This window comes from Cryptotermes secundus, unplaced genomic scaffold, assembly GCF_002891405.2.
Source record: "Cryptotermes secundus unplaced genomic scaffold, Csec_1.0 scaffold680, whole genome shotgun sequence".
NCBI lineage: Eukaryota > Metazoa > Arthropoda > Insecta > Blattodea > Kalotermitidae > Cryptotermes > Cryptotermes secundus.
In genome coordinates, this window is record NW_019731231.1 from 215,603 (window position 1) to 236,091 (window position 20,489).

The 20,489-nt window shown below is 35.7% G+C and overlaps 1 protein-coding gene across 7 annotated transcripts in view; it reads left to right on the forward strand.

Moving 5' to 3' along the window:
* Window positions 1-20,489, forward strand: part of LOC111866591 (ryanodine receptor) — a 256,073-nt gene that overhangs the window by 120,287 nt on the left and 115,297 nt on the right. For all 7 annotated transcript variants that reach the window (XM_033752340.1, XM_033752342.1, XM_033752343.1 and 4 more), the window contains 11 exons: window positions 1,097-1,217; window positions 1,347-1,506; window positions 3,653-3,945; window positions 5,220-5,394; window positions 7,375-7,521; window positions 8,741-8,952; window positions 10,492-10,689; window positions 13,025-13,162; window positions 13,376-13,528; window positions 16,285-16,400; window positions 17,076-17,239. In XM_033752340.1, coding sequence (XP_033608231.1) covers window positions 1,097-1,217; window positions 1,347-1,506; window positions 3,653-3,945; window positions 5,220-5,394; window positions 7,375-7,521; window positions 8,741-8,952; window positions 10,492-10,689; window positions 13,025-13,162; window positions 13,376-13,528; window positions 16,285-16,400; window positions 17,076-17,239 — 1,877 coding nt within the window. The remainder of the gene's footprint in view (window positions 1-1,096; window positions 1,218-1,346; window positions 1,507-3,652; window positions 3,946-5,219; window positions 5,395-7,374; window positions 7,522-8,740; window positions 8,953-10,491; window positions 10,690-13,024; window positions 13,163-13,375; window positions 13,529-16,284; window positions 16,401-17,075; window positions 17,240-20,489) is intronic.

Sequence of the window (20,489 nt, forward strand, 5' to 3'; positions counted from 1 at the left end):
TGCACACTGTTTCTGCATGGTACTCTCAAAACACCAATATGGATGATTTGCTAACCTTTTATTGAAATTTCAACTTCAGACATATTCCACTGTGATCTAGTCAGATGGCAAAGAAACTGAAAAATCTAAACTCATATTTATTTACAATGTTAAGAGAACTCTTAGAGTCTTGTAACACAAGACTGTTAAGTATAAGTAACTGTAATTAACAAATCTGATTAGTCAATTATGAGTAAATTTTATGTGTGTTTTTTGCATGACAACTTTTAATAGGCTTTATGCATCATATTGAATCAAGGCACATTACTGAATAGCAAGAATTACCATAGTGTGACATTACCACAGTGAAACATGATTGTTATATAGTAGCAGTCTTCAGAATAAAGTTCTACTAAGCATGCTATATGTGGAGTCATCAACTAAAAAAGTAAAAGATTATGCCTGTACCAAGAAATTGCTTTTGCTCACATCTTTAAATGTCATTTGAATACTAATAATATTTGTTCCAAGAATGGATTTTGATGAATTTTCACACATACAAATAATAAATGCATATCTTGCTGTGTTTGTGATTGTTACTATCCAAATGAATTTTCATGTCTTTATAATCTGGGTGTTCTTACCATGTTACTGTTTTGACTGTTTTAAAAGTAAGAAGCAGATATCTGTCTTTTATAGCAGTTGAGTGCTATTGTGGATCCCATTTCTTGGTGATGGCACTGTGTATTCCAGTGTTTCAGATATCTTTACTGTGTCAAGGCAAAGTGACTACCCAGTGGTTCCATTGGACCAATCAGACAAGTAGAGCACTTGCCACTGAATTGTGGACCTGTAATATAAGTACTGGCAGAGGCCATTTTATAGTCACTTCACCTTTAAGACGGAGACATTAAGGGTAGGGTCTGTGAAATGTCAGCCATATGATCTGAATCCAGATGGTGCCATCTCCCAGAAAACAAGATCCATATAAGTAGGGAGATAGTTATGTAAGCTATGTGTATTAAGTATTAGATTTCTACTGTTTAAGGTGTTTCTCAGTTTAGCGCTCAAATTAACATCTATTCAGTACTTATCTTATCAGCAATTTCCACTGTAGGTAAAATGCAACGATCCACAAGTGATGTAGACTTAAACCTGTATAATGGTGCAGATCGAATGATCAATAATCAGGAATCGGTGAAAGATGATAAGAAGAAACGAGGACGTTCTCCTTTCAGGTTAGTATGTGCTCCCTGCTATGATTAATTTTCATTACTTGCACAAACTTCACTTCATGATGTACATATGACTTAGCAGTGTGTATAATTGGTGCTACAAATAGTTTTCCCATATAAAATTTCTTCTAGATTCTTCTCTCGTAAGCGTGATGCCAGTGGTGATCGTCTGAAGAAAGGAAAAACTCCAGAACGAGCTATGGATGGAGACATAAGTCCTGATAGAAAACCCATTGGTATGGGCCGGACTAGCACACTACATGCGCGAACACCACACGTGAGAGTCTCACAGGTTAGCATATATGGAAGAAGGTTGTGTCAGTAAGCACATAAAGTGTTTGTTCCTCTTACATTTAATAAAATGTCACATTGATTCAACTGTCAAGAGTTCTAACTTGTATTCAGGAGATAGCCAGTTCCTATCTCAGCCAGAACAGCAGTTATCATGAATAAGGTTGTCTGTGGATTTTATCTATCCCCCTATTCAAATGCCATATCATTGCCTTGAAATAAACCATGACTGTTTCTTTCCACATCCTTTCCAGTTTATTATTCACTATCATCCAACTCAGCACTCCATAGTATGAATTTCTGACATAATATCTGTTATTTAATTTTCTAGTTGTTTTGATAAAACATCATTGATGGTAATTTCTTAAACAGTAAATGTTAGGGCAGTATTGGCAATTAAAGGAACAAAGAATGAGCGGTTTGGACATTGTTCCTGCTTAGGTGAATATACAAGGGCTATTCAGCTATTCAGAAAGTAACATCCATTTATTTTAGGTAACTAATGTAGGAGCAAGGGAGAGCTCATGCATGCAAGGTAGCATCACATGAATCATTGCCTTGTAAACCATCACATAACTGGTCACCTAGTGTTTTTTGTTCTTGTCTCTGCACAGTCAGTTATGATGTGTCCTGCAGTTGATAATCCCACCAGCTGCAAAATTCACGCTGTTATCCTCTTTCTTCACACCAAGAAGATGAACGCTGATGAATCCATCATGAACTATCCACGATGGTTTACGGCCAAGATGTAATGGCTGAAGGAACTGTAAGCCAATGGTGTAGAATGTTCAAAGATGGGCGATCAGATGATCACAGTGAAGAGCGTAGTGGTCAGCCAGCCATCTGTACAGAGTGATGATCTTTTTCAATGTGTTGACCAAAAAATTTGTGAGAGATGATACTTCACAATTTCAGAACTGTCATTTGAATTTCAACAAATTTCATGCACTTTTCTGTATGAGATTATCACAGGCTAGGCTACCACAAATTTTGTGCAAGGTGGGTTCCGATGTTCACAGGTGGACACAAAATGCAGAGAATGCCTTTGGCTTTGACTTTTCTAGTGCAGTATCACAAAGATAGCGATGAATTTCTCAATCATATCATACGAGTAACAGGTGATGAAACCTGGATTTCATTTGTGAATATTGCAACCAAGGAGCGGTCAAAGTGGTGGATGCACACTCTCACAAAACAAGCTGAAAAGTTTAAACTAAAGTTGTCTTCCAGAAAACTGCTGGAACAGGAAAGGAATGCTGATTGAATTCATGCAACAGGGGACCACAATAACATCAGAAGTGTGTTGTTAAACACTAGAAAAACTGTGTAGGGCCATGCAGAATAATAGGCATGGAATGCGACATCCAATGCGGTGCTCTTCCATGACAGTGTATGTCCACGTGAGTACAGCTGCTTACACTCAAGCACTGCTGGAACATTTCAACTTGGAGTTGTTTGACCACCCTCCTTACAACGCTGATGGCACTTCGAGTGACTACCGCTTATTTACCTACCTGAAGAACTGGTAGTGATCACACCGCTCAACAATAATGAGGAATTGATGGAAGGTGTCAAAACGTGGCTGAGTGCACAGGAGGCAGACTTCTTTGACACAGGCCTACAATAACTTATTCCCCGATATCACAAGTGCCTCAATTCCAGTGGTTACTGCATTGAGAAGTAGCTTAAGTATGTATGTATTTTTTGTATATAATAACATTCTTTTTTTCTCATTTCTTGTTTTGTTGACAGCTCACTGGAAGTTACCTTCCGAATAGGCCTCGTGTTAGTTCCAAAAGAAATGTTAGAAAGTGAAGGAGCAGTAAGATTTATATTTCTGTAAGAGGATGATCAATGGAATCTCACACCATCAAACTCCACATATAGCACTGATTATAGATTAGTATTTTTTCAGTTTTACTTTCAATATAATGGACCTTGCGATTTTTGTTACCCTGAATGGAAATTCATCATGTGCTTGCTTTAATTGTGTTGGAAATCTGCACCTGAGGAACTAAACAGAGTACCAGTTTTCTGTAACCTCTTAGTATTTACTCCAGTTTATCCAGTTACTTGTTACTTTATGTTCAACTAATTTTATTGCTGTAGTTAAGGAAAAAGTTTACAAATAAAGCAATTGGTTTCAGACGGATTTAAAAATTATTCCGCCTTCCATCCCAGATAGAAGTCCAAAGGTTATGTCTGTCCCAGTTGCCACAGGATTAGAATCTATTGGCAATGAGATCTTCGATGCTGAATGTCTCAGACTTATAAATGAGTACTTCTATGGTGTGAGGATCTTCCCTGGACAAGACCCAACACATGTCTATGTGGGCTGGGTGACAACACAGTATCACTTCTTCAGCAATGAATTCAATCAGAGCAGTGTTCGCAGAGCTTCTGTTATGATTGTAGATGACCATGAAAGGATACTTGAAAGGTAATCAAACTTTCTAACATACTTTCCACATACTGTGATCAGAGGGATTACAAAAGTTTATGAATAAGTATTTGTGTTTTACAATTAAAATGAAGTTCATATATCAGCTACCTGGTCAAAAAATTTCCCACTTTTTGTGGTACCAAGAGGTCCATTACTGTGTTTGTAGAAGCCCAACATTAAATCCAACCTGAGCCAGCTGAATCCAGTCAACACTTTCACACATTATCTCTTTAAAATCTATTTTAATACTAAAGAAAAAGCCATGCAAGTATCAAGCAGTTCTCTGATTGGTGCTTCCCTGTTGCTTGGCATACTCTTCAACCCTGGAGATGGAGACAGTATGTTCCCCTGAAATGTCGGTAAAATTCTACCAGACTACATGGTGTCACACCCCAGAAGATGACACTCTTCATAGTCATTACTGTGAGAACCTGGAACCTAATATATTCTTAATATTAATTTCCCATTTCACCTAGGCCTCCCAAGTGGAATCTTCCTTTTAGATTTTCCAACTTAAATTTGTATGTGTTTCTCATCTTTCTCTTACATGCTGCATATCCAATTTAGCTCAGCCCTGTGGTTTGTCACCCTGATAGCAATTCATGAAGGAGACACATTATGAAATGTCTCATTATGCAATTTTCTCCTTCCTCTTCTTACTTTTGTTCTCTAGGTTCACACATTGTCATCACCACTCTGTTCTCAAACACCTCAGTTCATGTTTTTCTGTAGGGTGAGTGACGGTGTTTCATACCCATAGATAAAATTATCGTTTGGGAGGACAATGTTATAGTGGATCTTAAAGAAACAAGCTGGGAGGGCAGTGACTGGCGTCTCTGGCTCAGGATATATACTAGTGTCAGGCTCTTCTGAACATGGCAATGACACTTGGGGTTTCATAAATGCTGAGAATTTCTTGATTATGTGAGCAAGTATTGGCTTCCCAAAAAGCACTCTACGCCATTGAGTTAGTTAGTTTGTATGTTTTAATGTTATGTTCTATTTTAAGTAGGAGGTGTGAAGATTAAATGTAAAGAAGTAAATGGTAGCAGGCCCTCAGCTTTATCAAGACTGTAATTTTCAAGCAAGGTTCCAGCTTGAAACTCTTACTGAGAGCCAGAATTGTTGATAAATAGATACATATTTGACAGTCTGTACAAATAAATCATGTCAGAGACACAATACAATAACCTTACAACTTTTATTAATGTCTTCAGTTCATGTGAAATTTTAAATAAAATTATTTATATATATTTTTCTTGTATCACTAGAATTGATCGTCAGAGTTGCTACATGGTCCGAGCTGACGAACTGTACAACGAAGTAACTCATGATGCATCAGGCAAAGGGGCATCTCAAGGAATGTTTGTTGGTTGCTTTGTTGACACAGCAACTGGCTGGATCACCTACACTTGTGAAGGAAAGGAAACCAGCCGCAGGTTCAAGGTAGATGTGTCTCATAACATAGGAATGATGGATCAATTTCATACACATTATTTTTACATATGAAGGGAATTTATGCATGCAGTCAGTAAGATGATGTGCTCAGTTATTGTGACAGTATTCATGACTTTTTCCACATTAATTTATGCTTTGGAATTCTTGGTTTTGACTGCTTAATAGTGGTGAGAAAATATATACACTAATCTTTAAAGTATAAATATTATTTATTTAGTTCCATATTGGGGGATGCGCATCATGAACGTTCAAAATAAAATATTCCTTTGCAGAATTAATATTAACATGAGAGGTAAGAAAAATTTATAATTACATGCAAACCTATTCAATATCAGAAGGAAGGGTGTTGGTTTTAATGCATTGTAACATGTCGTACTATCATGATCTTGATATAAAGAGATAATTTTATGTGTACGTGGTCTGAAAGTAAAGTTTGCGAACTCATCACTGTAAAAGTGCTACATACCTCATTGCTGAGTATCACTGTGGTCAACATCAAAGTATTCCCCTTGGAAGCTATGCACTGATCCCAACGCCTAGTCCACCCTTCAAAATAATTTTGGAACTGGTTTTATGGAATGGCCTTCTCCTTTCAATATTTACTTTATCTTTGGGAACAGAAAAAAGTCATTGGGAGCTAGATCCGATGAACAAGGAGGGTGTTCCAGTGTTCCAGCACAGTTATTTGTTTACTAGCTAAAAACTCCTCACAGCACATCCTTTGGGTCTATTTTTGCAAACACCTTCCTCAAATCAAGATCTTCAGTTAAGATTTTCCTGTTTCTCTGCTGATATTCTCTTTCTCTCCTATGCTCCTGACAGCCGATGATTTTTACACACAATTTGACGAACTTTTACAATGTTTTCCTCAGTTTTGCTCATTGGTCTTTCCTGATCTCTCTTCATCAGTGACACTTTCTCTTCCCTCAGAAAAATGTGTCACCCACTTCTAAACTGCTGTTTTCTTCATAACATCATCCCCATAAACTTGCACTAACATCTCTCTGATTTCGCTTCCACTCTTGCCAAGTTTAACAAGAAATTTAATGTTCATTCATTGCTCTAATTCAAACTCCGACATTCTCATGACGGCACACCAAAACACGCTCAGACAATAATAGACCCCACTCAGAAAGAGACTGCCATAGGTCAACAACAACACAGCTGTGAAACGCTGATATGCCAATTTCATCAAACCATAGTGAGGTTTCTGTCCGCTGCTGCCATGGCAAGCCTGCAGTGGTGAGTTCGCGAACTTTATATGCACAGATGCTGCTCCAATCTGATTCAGATCAAACTTGTTTGAGAAATGTTAACCACAGTTTTAAAGTTTGCTTTCCATGCACACGTGGATTTAGAATGTGTTAGGAACTGTGGTGGTTTCTGATAGTGAGGTTATTTTTTCTTTTCCTCAAAAATGAATGATTCTATTTTCCTTTTCACATAACCAACTTTTAACCCACTTGAAATGACATTTAGGTATAACCATTAATGACATATTATTGATGTATACCATGGTTTAACCCACTTGAAATGACATTTAGGTATAACCATTAATGACATATTATTGATGTATACCATGGTACAACACATAATCATGTCTTTTCTTACACAAATACATAACTTTGTTATTGACAAGGAAGCTGCAGGTCATATTTTTTACCAAAGTAAAAGGCTTGAGTCCAAATAAAGTCCACGGACTTCTTGATGTTTTCACCAATTTACGCATGGTCTTAATCATAGTGTGTTAATTGTATGGTCCTAATTTATGGTTTATTATTACATGTTAGTGGCAGACAACAGTTGTGATGAGTCACAGATTTTAAGCACAGATATCTTCATTATGATTCAAGTCTGCACATTGATGTGTATAACCCACTGTCATTCAGTTCTCAGTTTTGTTATAAAAATATTGATTGCATCTGAATAAAATATCTTGCATATTTCTTATAATTCTTGTATTGGCAGATGGAACCTGAAACAAAAGTTTTCCCTGCCATCTTTGTGGAAGCAACTAGCAAAGAAGTTTTGCAAATTGAGTTGGGTAGAACATCAACCACTCTACCTCTTTCAGCAGCTCTGCTTCAGAATTCTGAGAGGCATGTTATACCACAGGTAAGAAATTCTGCATGTTTATTGCCTTTCAGTTTTATAGTCATGTGACCAGTCCCAAGTTGTTACTTGCATAAGATCTGCCAGTGCTGTATGGAGGCAGGAACAAGAATGTTTTTATCAAATAAAAGTGCAGAATATTCAGTATCATAGAAATCACCAATATATATGAAGAATTTTGAAGTTAGTATAATTTAGCCATGATAGATTCCATAAAATCTAGATTGTGACTTGCTACTTGGAAGCACATACTCATGAAATCATTTATACTCATATAGTGCACTTCATGCAGCTACAGTAAGTAAATGTTAAAATTCACGCTATGGGAGTTCAACAGATGGATCTTAGGGTAATATTATAAACAGCATAAATGAAGTAGCTGATTTAAATTTTCAGTATTCTGACACAAAACGTAAAGGAGTTTACAAATATCACATCCAAGAAAGGAATGAATAACAACCACGCATCTCAACAAAGTGAGTGCCTTATAGGTCCAATATACGAGGGTGAGTCAAATTAAAAATGTAAAAATTGTTTAAAATGTCGGCCAACTTAGAGGACAATGGTGCGATATTTCAAATTTTTATCTCAGTTTTATGGATTTCATTTTACTCACCTACGTACATATCGTTATGTATAGGGGTGACTATAGATGGGGTTTGGATTGGTGTAAATATTTATTGCCCATTTAAGCACTCACAACTCGTAACTACACTTTACAGATCACAGACACATGTGGACTAGTGTCCTTAGCCTATTACAGTCTCCACTAGCTGCTTCCTGGCAATGTATCTTAACACAGGAACTGTAACAGTCTCACTGAATTATGCACTCTAAATATCACACATAATGTCTTCTCTTCACAGCCACACTCTTGCAACGAACTCTTTTCTTCACAGCCTCCCATACAGAACTGAGCTGTCAACTGACAATTGCCGGGGTTGCCCCAATTGTCTTCAAGATAACTCCTCAGCATAGACCACACAGAAAACACCGTTTCCAGCAGTAACTCTTGCTGTAGAGGCATATTTACCATGCCATTGCATAGCAATGGCTGTTATCTTGTTGTTTGTTTCAAGGTCTTTGCCTAGCAATGGGTCTGTACACCACAATATGTGTCACACAGACTTCATTCAATATCTGCAGCTGACTATAATGACCACATTCTCTTTAAAATGTAACTTCCAGTAAATCTTTTATTCTTCTCCTCTTTTTCCTGCAGTTTCCACCAAGACTTAAGGTGCAGTGCTTGAAACCTCACCAGTGGGCACGAGTTCCTAACCAGTCCTTGCAAGTACATGCCCTGAAACTGTCAGACATTCGTGGTTGGAGTATGCTTTGTGAAGACCCTGTGTCCATGTTGGCACTTCACATTCCAGAAGAAGATAGGTGCATTGACATATTAGAATTAATTGAGATGGAACGTCTGCTGAGGTAAATGTGAACACCATTTAATAAACAGTAATAGTTATTATGATACATAGGGAACTGTCCTGCTTTGCCTGTACATTAGATAGTGTAGCTGATGAAGGACTTTGTGATGTGGGCAAAGAAGTCGTATGATTGTGAAATAAATACTCGAGAATCGTTCCTCATTTTTAGGCACAGTGAAACTAAGCATTGATGCTCTATGTTCATGTTTATCCTTCTCAGGGTGTCTTTTCATCTACATTCAGCCTGAAGTTCCACGTGCTACTGAACTTTGAAAATACAAAACATAAGAAATCCCCAAATTTTTGCAAAACTTGCTGCATAACTGTTGGTCTTGGTAGAAGATGCATAATATTGAATAATAAGGATATCCCTAAGGTTATTGCTGTGTACGATAATGAATTGCAAATTCTTAAAGCGATACATTGCCTGAACACAAGTGAATAGATAAAACATGCAACTGGGCAGGTTACTTACTGTCATTTAACACTTAAAATTGAAGAAACTTTCTTCATTGAATATGATAGCATGAAACTCTTACAGAACCTACAGAGAGGTATTTGTAAGCCGTTGGAAACACTGACCTCATTATCAAGATGGCATTATACATGGAGGACCTAAACGTCCTTGGTTATGCAGAGAAAATATAAAGAGCTTCTCAGATCTCAGCATCTCCAGTTCCTGTGTATAAAGTCTCCCAGCAATGTTAATATCAGGAAAACATTATTCACATCTCTCCAGTGTATAATGCCTTGATAAACATATATTGATTACAGGTGGTACTGCTTCTATAGTAACTTGAAGTCACCATCATGCTAAAATGTTTCATTGTTAAGAACCTTCATCTTCTGAATATTCTTAATCATTCTACAGTTTAAGCCATCTTTCCATCGGATTTTGTCTATGTACTGTTGTGTTCATGATCCTGTGCATGTTACAAACTTCCCTGGCTCCACTATCAGCTCAATATTGATGACAGACTAAAATTCAAAATGGTCAGTCTGATAGCTAACAAGCAAGAAAATATGTTCAGAATTCATCATGTTGAGTAAATACAATTTGAAGGGAATGGTCCAGTAGCTGGTAAGAGAACATCTCTCTTTGCTACATCCTTCCTGACCCATAATTTCAGGTATCAGGATGACATCCTCTTATTGACAAAGTTAACACTCCAATCACCTACGGAAATCTTGAACTGGTCCTTTCAGAACATGAAGACTGTTATCCATCAAAGTTCAAAAAATTGGTCAGCCATTAAGTTCTAAGTGGGGCACAGTCAGTCATGGGCTGATTTGTGTTTTAAATATAATATAAAAGAAAAACTTGATTAAAAATATTATCCACCCAGTAAAAACAAAACATTTACAACATTTTCTGTAGGCAGTTAACTACAGTTCAACAGTAGTGGAGAACATAATGGTAACATAATTTACAATGTATAGAACATCTGTAAATATAGTAAATTGTGGTTCCCAAGAATTGCTTTGATTAACAGTGTTGAATGACATTGAAGACTTTCATGTAATTCCATTTGTCTTACAGTTTTCATGCCCACACTCTTACCTTGTATGCCGCACTCTGCTACCAGTCCAACTATCGTGCGGCTCATGCCCTCTGTCTCCATGTAGACCAGAAACAGCTTTTATATGCCATATGTTCAGAGTACATGTCGGGGCCCCTGCGACAGGGCTTTTATGATTTGCTCATTGCACTCCATTTGGAGTCACATGCTACAACTATGTAAGTACATCTACCTGGCTTATCCTTTCTGTTGTTCATACATAATGGGAAAGGAATTAACACTTAGAAAAATGTAATGTCATAAATACACTTGAAAGTTACTAGAAATTCAAAACATATTTCATAAAATTTACTTCTTTTCATTATGCTGGTTTTCCTCCTATGGCACATTTCTAACAGAACATTGTAAAATTGCACCAGTTAGCTTTGCCATGTCTGTTGTTCATCTTTCTGTTTGTATATAACAACGTCAAAACTGCTTATAGATTTTTATATGTTTCACTAAAATTTGTTGTCATATTCAAATTTTGATTAACCCCTTAACTGCCAAGCCACACTCTAAAACTATCTGCTAGAAATTGCAAGGTCCAGTATTAGTAAGTAGACCAAGCTACGTGGAGCTAAATGCAGTTGCACAGAGAATCCCACAATTCTGCTTCAGATTATGTTCAGATGATCATAGGTATAGTAGATATGTGAAAGCATGCTCTTACATCTAAACGCTGCCATATCACACTTGATGCCATCTATAGGCATCTTATACCAAGTGATTAACACAGTTGATTTCTTTGGCTCTGGCGTTTTTAATGCAAGTACATTGAGCCAGTCTATTTAGCTCATGATGTGCAAAAAGTTAAAATCCGCTAACAATAACAGACACTATGTATGAAGACATGTGTTTGTTTCTGCATGCATTTTGACTGGAACTTGGTTAAATATTTATCAGTGAAAAATGTTTCAAACAAGAATTGCAGAAAAAATTAAATACTAAATTCTTTACTCCCAGTACATCTTTTCCATAATTCTTGGAATTTTCTGGATGATTAAAGGAAAGAGAGTGAACTTTCAAAAACTGTTATGGTATGCATACCTTATATAGCTTTCAAAGTTTTAAGATAGATGCTCTTCTTTAATTCATTGGCTACTTCATTCTACTGTAATTGAAATTTATTATAATTTTGCTGTCCAATTTATAGAATAATACTGACACACTTCTTAATTTGTTCCAGAATTCCTTTACATGTATATCTTACAACATACACCAAAGATTGCTTAATTAAATAAGTTACATATGTGTTCTGTATATCAGTCCTATTAATGTTAATTCTACAAACATTTGCAGCAAGAGGTGCAAGATCACATCTGCTCTGTAGATTTCAATTTGCAGGCAGCAAAGTGTTCACAATGTGTAAAAGCAAAAGTACTAGAGCACATTTTTAAGATAATCTTTTTAAAAAATATTGAAAATTACTTTAAATCTAAACATAACCACTTTCACTTTATTTTAAATTCCATAGATCATTTTCAGGTCACGCATGCCATAGGATATAGAACGTGTCAAAATACATAAACACCTACATAAAAACAATGAACCCATCGACATGCAATATAGTCACAATACAAAATTTGTACATAAAATATTCAAATATGATCAAATTATGCAGATATATGATTATCGTTGTCACCATCATAAATCAATACAAAAGACCTATTCATAATATAGAAGTTTTATGCAATTATTTCGATCACATAACTACAAATACTTAATTTAACAGTCCAAATATAGTACATTTCATCAGGATCTAAAAATTAGAATATATAATAAAAATTCAGTATATATAATCAATCATTTCATAACAAGAACGTTAAAATTTGAAAACTATTTATTAACATATTCGTCTACAAGATAAAAGGAAATGAGCTGTGAGTAAACCATTCATGACCATCTTAATTGTATACAGTCATATGTTATTTAAAACATATGGTCTATTACAATACCATACGAGTACTACCATAACATTTATACCCTTAAATTCCGAGCGACTAGTCAGTGGGTAATACATCATGTGTAAAATCAACCTAACAAGCAATTCAAGAGAATATCTGGATTACAAACCTTTGCCTTCTTTATAGTGAAAGTATTCGTTTATAGAGTAAAAAGAATGATGACATAAAAACCTCTTTAATGTAAATTTAAAGCTTTCCTCATCATTGACCAAAATCTTTATTGATCGTGGAAGATGATCGAACACTTTAATATATGTTATATAGGCTCCTTTATTGAATTTTGAAGTATTCACACTAGGTACATGTAAATTACCTTGGGATCTAGTTGTATATTCATGAATCTCATTATTGAAGTTAAATAAATGTTTATTATTAATTATATATAAACATATATATATGACTAACACATATATTAACTGTAAGTAAACCACTGTTAAAGAAGAAGTGATACTGACTAGACACCATATACCAGCAAGTGACTATCTTTCCTAGTCACCACCACGAAAACCTAAGTTCTTACATTTTGAAATATGATTTTGTCTTTCAGGGAAGTTTGTAAGAATGAATATATCATTCCATTGGGTCCAGAGTTGAAGGGATTGTATGACGATCCTGAAATGGGTCACAGTTTACGTTCACTCAGAACAGAATCAGTGAGACCACAGATGAAGATGACCGACATTGCGTAAGTGCAGTTTCAGATTGTTGAAAGAACGAAGTGAGATGGAGAACATTACCTATGAGCAATTCTGCTTTGTTAGCAAAGTGTTATTAAACTTGTACACAACATATATATTTCAGTTTTCAAATACTCATAAATTTATTTTTTATAGAAAGTCTAGAAGGATTGTTGAATATAATGTATTTGTTTTAGAACTTTGTACTTTTCTCTTTACAGTGAGACAGTTGACAACATCAAGAGCCTGTACAGTCCCTATTTCCCTCTGGATGTGGTAAAGAATTTTGTAATGACAGCTTTAGATGAGGCTGTGCAAATAAATCAGGTACACAACAGGGATCCCATTGGAGGCAGTAATGAGAACCTCTTCCTGTGAGTATGTTACTGCCTGTCTTGTTTTATTGCTGCATTAACCACTATGAGCATGCACTGTTAGATAGCCTATCAGGCTATGATAATTTTGTGCTCTTATCCTGGTCTACATCAAAGTATTCTTTATTTTACCTCCAAAGTACTTTTAAAATTTAGAGGAGACACTTCATGGATTTCCACTTTGTTGTCACTCAGACTTTGAAAGCTCAGAAATTAATTTCAGAAGAGATTGACAGTTCCTTACAACACAGTAATTTCACTCAGTATCAGAAGGTACCACAGTGTGTTCGACATGATGAAGAATTGTCATAGTATTGTAATTATTGATCATACTTTTTCTGGCCATCCATCTGTGTATTCATGTGATAAAATTTTCATGATAAACACAGAAAACATTTTCAGATGTTTAGTGTTGTGGCCAAATAATGAAAAAATATGCACATTAAAGGTGGACGGAAAATGAATTAGAGAAAAGCAAGTAATTGGGGAAACCTTTAACAATTACTTTTTATCTGTAGCCGAAAATAAAAATGTAAAAAAATAAACAAAATAATACTAATATTAATTACCTTCCAGACACTACTCCCATTCAGTATTTAATGAAAACTTTTATAAATCCCTTTCCACATATTAAACTTAAATCTTTATCAACTAAGGAAGTTGAAAATATAATTAAATCTCTCAAAACAAAAACTCTTATGGATATGATGAAATATCCACTAAAGTATTAAGAATGAGTTTTTTTTTCATTAGCTCTCCTTTGACTCGCATATGCAACAATTCATTATCACAAGGAATTTTCCCAGATCGTTTAAAATACTCAGAAATAAGACCACTGTTTAAAAAAGGTGATAAATCAAATATATCCAACTATAGGCCTGTATCACTTTTAACTTCGTTCGCTAAAGTATTAAGAAAACTATGAGCATTCAGTTGATTGAGCACTTAAATAACAATAACATTTTAGTGGAAGAACAATTTGGTTTTAGAACAAAATCTTCAACAGATGAGGCTATATACAAGTTAGTGAATGAAATCTGTAAGACCTTAAACAGCAAAAACTTAATAGGAGGCATTTTTTGTGACCTCAAAAAGGCCTTTGATTGTGTTAATCATGAGGTTCTGTTGTCGAAATTGGAGTTCTATGGGATAAAAGGTAAAGCTAAACTATGGCTTGAATCATATATCAGAAATAGATATGAAAGGGTTTTAATTACAAATATAATTTTGACCTTTATCACCCTCAGACAAATTTGACAACTTACCAGAGAGGACCTTACTGGGTATTAAACTTTTTAATCATCTTCCTTTAAATATAAAAGAGTTAATCCATAATATTAAGCAATTTAGAGCAGCTCTAAGTGCTTTTTACATACTAAATCCTATTACACTTTAGATGAATATTTTAATTAGGGATGGTTTTTTGTTTAGCTATGACCCATTATTTGGTCTATTGTCATGTATATGTTCCAATTTGGTATTATATTTTACATGTATTTACACATGATAGGTTATGTAGTTGCAGCGAAGTGTAGGATTTCATATACCCAATTTATTGTTGTGGATCTATGTGCCTTGTTCTGTTGACTGCTTGCTGATTTAGGAAGCTTGTGGTGTGGCAGGTTCTGTATCCAATGGCTTGGCCTTGTATGGATGTGCTGGAACGTATATTAAATACAGTACAATACAGTGGGTTGTCAACTATCATGGCTGAAGATTTCATGGTTTTCCTCACACATCCTAGGCAAAGGCTAGAATATTATCTTCAAATAGGTCAGGTCAACTTCCTCCCACTAATTTTGAATTTGATCAATATACAGTCATCACTTCATCTGATGCTGCGTAACGTTGTCTGTTGGTAGAGCATTGTTAAATAGCCTAATGTATCAATAATAAAATGAGTTGATTTTTAACTGAGATAAGATTTTATAAGCTTCTCCTTCTGTATGTAACATATTGCATTTTTTATAGTAATAATGGCAATCTTACATTTGTGGTGAAGCATTAGTTTGTGAGAAATTATGCAGGTATCAATCTTGCAAGAGACACAGTTTAGAACTTCATGATCAATTTGATTTCATCTGTGAATCTTTATTTTAATGTCCCACATTTCTGCTGTTCCTTCATGATAATAATACATTCTTAAGATGACAGTTAAGTGTCAATTTTAATGGAATCATCCTTGTGCTTTACTGCCCCAGTCCATTTCTAGATAACAACTCATGTCATATCACAATTCATATTCTGTGATGTTTTATGAACTTACAAAGGTGCTAAAATGCATAATTCTCAGAAACACATATGGAACCACGGTGCATAGTCACAACTAATATGTGCTACTAATTGTTGTACTGTTGCTTGAATAATTGACTTCTGGGACATACTTAATTCTTATCCTCAGAGTTACATTTGTGGGGGGCATGCGGTGAGCTGATTGTCTAGAGAAAATGTGGGAGCCTCGACATCTCACAACCCTATGGGCCTCCATGACCTGTTACAGGGATAGCTTTAACAGTTACATTTAAGCTTATGGTTCGGAAACAAATATCCAGAAAGTATTCCCTGACCTGCTGTAAATATGCCATTATTTAAACTGCATATTTAAAACATGTACTATGTACTTTTCACAGAGAACATGTAAGATGGAATTCCTTACACAGTTCAGATCATGAAGGGGAGTTTATGGAATGTTTTAATTTGACCCCTTTTCACAAAGAACTGCAGATATAATGATCTAAGTGTTCAATGTATTACAGACCCTTATTGAAATTAGTGGATCGTTTGTTACTGGTTGGAATGCTGACTGATGAGGATGTCGTTAAGTTGCTCATCATGATAGACCCAGAGACGTGGGATGACTCATTCCAGAAAGGTAATTGTTGTATTTATATAAATGCTAGCTCAAAATTTTGCCATCAGTAAGGATGTATATGTATCTATATTATATAATAATTAAAAGTGCTTCCAGTTAAAATTAAGACATGGAATCCATTAAACCCGTGGTTAGCCACAGAGTGCACAAGAAAATCCACAAAACGCTGAATTTCTAAAATATAAAGAGAAAGAAACGTTGAAGAAAATGTGAATATTAATTTATTCTGTATATTCTGAAAATAATATTTTGTGTGTGTGCGCGTGCATGCACACATGCACATACACATTTTAAGACTAATATTCAAATATAATGAAACACAGGAATTGTAATGAAATATTATATTAATGGTCACTAATATAGATCCACATTAGAAATACAATTCAATAATGAGTAGTACATATCGTGAAAATTGCCTGATGATGATCCAGCTGGATCGAAAGCAGGTAGCACATGTACATAATAAATGAGTATTAATACAGTAATATTATTTTTTTGTTATGAATTTGTTGTGTTGATGGTTGTATAATAATACTATATAGAATGAAATGCCAGAAATAAGACTCGTAGTCTACCATGTAAAAATCACAGATCTCGCAAGTTAGGCATCTGCTTTTATCAGGCCCTCCTAGAAAGGATTTAGGAACACTGTTGAGCACAACATATGCATTGCAGATGGTAAGGATGAGCATAGGAAGGGCTTGCTACATATGAAGATGGCTGAAGGAGCTAAACTTCAGATGTGCTACTTACTTCAGCATCTTTGTGATATTCAGTTGCGGCACAGAGTGGAATCCATTATTGCCTTCAGTCATGACTTCATTGGTGATTTACAAACTGTAAGTAGCCTTTCTAGATGCTCATACCCAGAAAAATGTAAATTTTCACTCTATGCCACAGTTTCCTAATCCACTATCTTTACTTAAAACAGTGGTTCTTAATCTCTTTGATACTCTTACACCTTCAACTTAGCTAATAAACTGAATTTATTTCTACTCCTTTCTAAAATGGGAATGGACAAAATGAAATTACAATTAAAAATTGTTGTATTTCATTTTCCTGTACTTCTCAGGCACTGGCTTGAAGCAAAGAGTCTTCATTCAGGGATCAAACCAGATTCTTATGAAAACCGTAGGACAAGAAGAGTCTCCATTTTGTCTTCTTGAACTCTCTTTTTCTACAAACTGCAGATGCAAATTCTAGAAATATGTCTTACTTTTATACCCATACACGGTACTATTGGTTGGGCTTGAGAGTTAGAGTGAAGTAATTTTTCAAGCTTGTATTCAAGTAAAATTTTAAATTCTTCATTAAAATATTGTCTTAAATTTCATACTTCTGACTTTGGAAAGATAAGCATTTGCAGTCATGAGCTGAGAGTGGACAGTCAAGTTGTGAGACAGTCGCCAGCCAGTAGGGATGTTAGAATGAGAGCAGAGGACATAGTTTGGATCAGTTACCAGGAAATGAATGGTGAAGACAAAGCAAACTGAAAGGACTTAGCATGTGTTGTTTAAGGGCCGCACCATAGGTTAAGCGGTTAGTCGCTGGCTTCCCACGGTGGCAGCCCGGATTCGATCCCGGGTCTGGTCAAGTGGGATTTGTGGTGGACAAAGTGGCGCTGGGGCAGGTTTTCTCCAAGTACTTTGGTTTTCCCTGCCAATCTTCATTCCACCAATTGCTCCACAATCACCCTCACCTATCATCTGGGGCTCGTACAATAGGCCGGAAGTGGCCGCAGTACAAGAGACTTAGTCCCACCCCACTAACATTAAAAAAAAGAATAGCATGTGTTGTAGTGTAGTGCAGAGTGCGTGACTTAGTAAATGCATTGTAATTATATGTTGTTAAGATTTGTTATAAATGTTCAGTAAATCAAATTACCAATCCAAACCCTGTGTCTCATTATAAGGGAATCTTTCTACAAGCGCTATATATATATATATACCATATGCTTATTTTATTTTTCCATGTTTTGATAATGATGGAAGGAAAGTCCAATACAGTAGTTCTTCTGTTGTCTAATCCCTACATCTTGTTAACAAGTTCTCAGCCATTCTATATGTAGAAATGAAGAAGTATGTACAAATTTCTGTATTCAATTCAGGACTTCCCTGAAGGGGGAACTTTCACCAGTATAAAATCTTTATTTCAGGATGAAGAATAATATGGGCCTTCATGGGAATACTGGCACTACTTATGCTCTTTTTCAGAATACCTGAACTGTCATAGAAATGATGATATTACATACCTCACACATAAATTAAGTAATTAAGTATAAACTATGATTCTGTCATAAATTTTGAACACAGAATCATGTTTAGCAACTGACTCGTGTCTTATTCAAGAAAATTGTGCTCTGTTAGTGACAATTTTCCATGCATCAAGAGCTCACAAGTTCTCAGTATAGAAGATAGTACATTGTCACTTGAGTGAGTGACTATAGACGGGCTTTGAATTGGTAACTTGATTTAGTGAATACTTCCAGATTGTAACTACAAGTGACTGTAGCGCAGTTGCTAATTAACACACTCAGCAGTTTACTACAGCATGTACTAAGTCTTCTCAGTCTTGAGGAAATTGCCTGTGACTTCTGCTATCTTGGCCTCGAGTCCTCGCCGCATGGTATCTATTAGAGTCTTTGTTGCTTCTATTTTGGCTTGAGTTCCCTGGGTCCTGTGGTTGAGCGACACCAGGATGGCCTCCACCCAATATTTCATGCATTCTTTCAGCTCGCCTCAGATGGAGCTTATCACGGCTCTCATTTCCTCTTGGCCACTCACAAGTGCTGCCTCCATCTTTTCTTGGTAGTTGTTCATCTTGCAGAAATAAACTTTCTTAAGGAAAAGTTAAATAGTTCCATTCATTGTGACTGGTTATGATTTTCGTATTTCAATTATTGATGCCCTTACGTGGTTCGGTCTTCAAAGACATCTTCAGAGGGACATCTTTACATGAATACAGTTAGAACCACTATTACAGTACATGTTCTAAAAATTAAAATATATACATACAATATAAATAACATACAATTGGCTGTAAAATCTAAAGTCTTTACAACTACAGCAGCTGTTCCAATACTTTAAAATATTTATAGTTAGTTTGTTAAGATTCTATTAGAATTTGTAAACCAAGCTGGTTCGTTTTGTCCCTCTTATTATTTCTTTTGACAGGGGCCAAATGTGTGCCACCTTGTCATTCTCGAGAAGAGGGTTCTTTAATGTTGTCCTGTATGTGTTTGTGGCCCGCTGTGTAAAAGCAACACAGTGGGCCACAAACACATACAGGACAACTGCGTACAGCAGTGTCATGTGTTAAAAGATTATATCAGTTGTATTATTAGAATCATTATTTTATTATTATCATAGTACATTATTATTATTCTTATTTATTGTATTTTAAAGTATTTGACTTGTCCTATATCGTGTATAGTGATCCATGGATATGAAATAAATAAATAAATAAATAAATAAAAGAACCCTCTTCTTGAGAATGACAAGGTGGCACACATTTGGCCCCGTCAAAAGAAATAATAAGAGGGACGACACGAACCAGCTTGGTTTACGAATTATACCAGAATCTTAACAAACTGACTATAAATATTTTAAAATATTGGAACAGCCACTGTAGTCGTAAAGACATTAGATTTTACAGCCAATTGTACGATGGGGTACCCAAAAGAAACCGAACTAATTTTTTTGTGGGCAGAGCTTTTGTAGTACCGTGTTTTGCCGCTATGAGCCCATAAAGCTAACATTCCCGAGTCGATAAGCCGACTACCGTTGCTTCAGAAGGTAAGGACTAGTTTCGGCAGAGTTTATAGTGACAACTGTTTTGTGTGATCATCGTTTTTGCAATGGATGATTTTCGTGAACAGCGTGCAGCGGTGAAATTCTGCTTTTTGCTCAGGAAAAGTGCAACAGAAACTCTTGAAATGTTAAAAACGCCGTACAAGGACGATGCTATGGGGAAAACTCAAGTGTTTGAGTGGTTTTCCCGTTTCAAAAATGGTGAAATGTCAATTGATGACAAACCTCATTCTGGTCGTCCTTCCACGGCCCGAACACATGAAAATGTTGAAAAAATTCG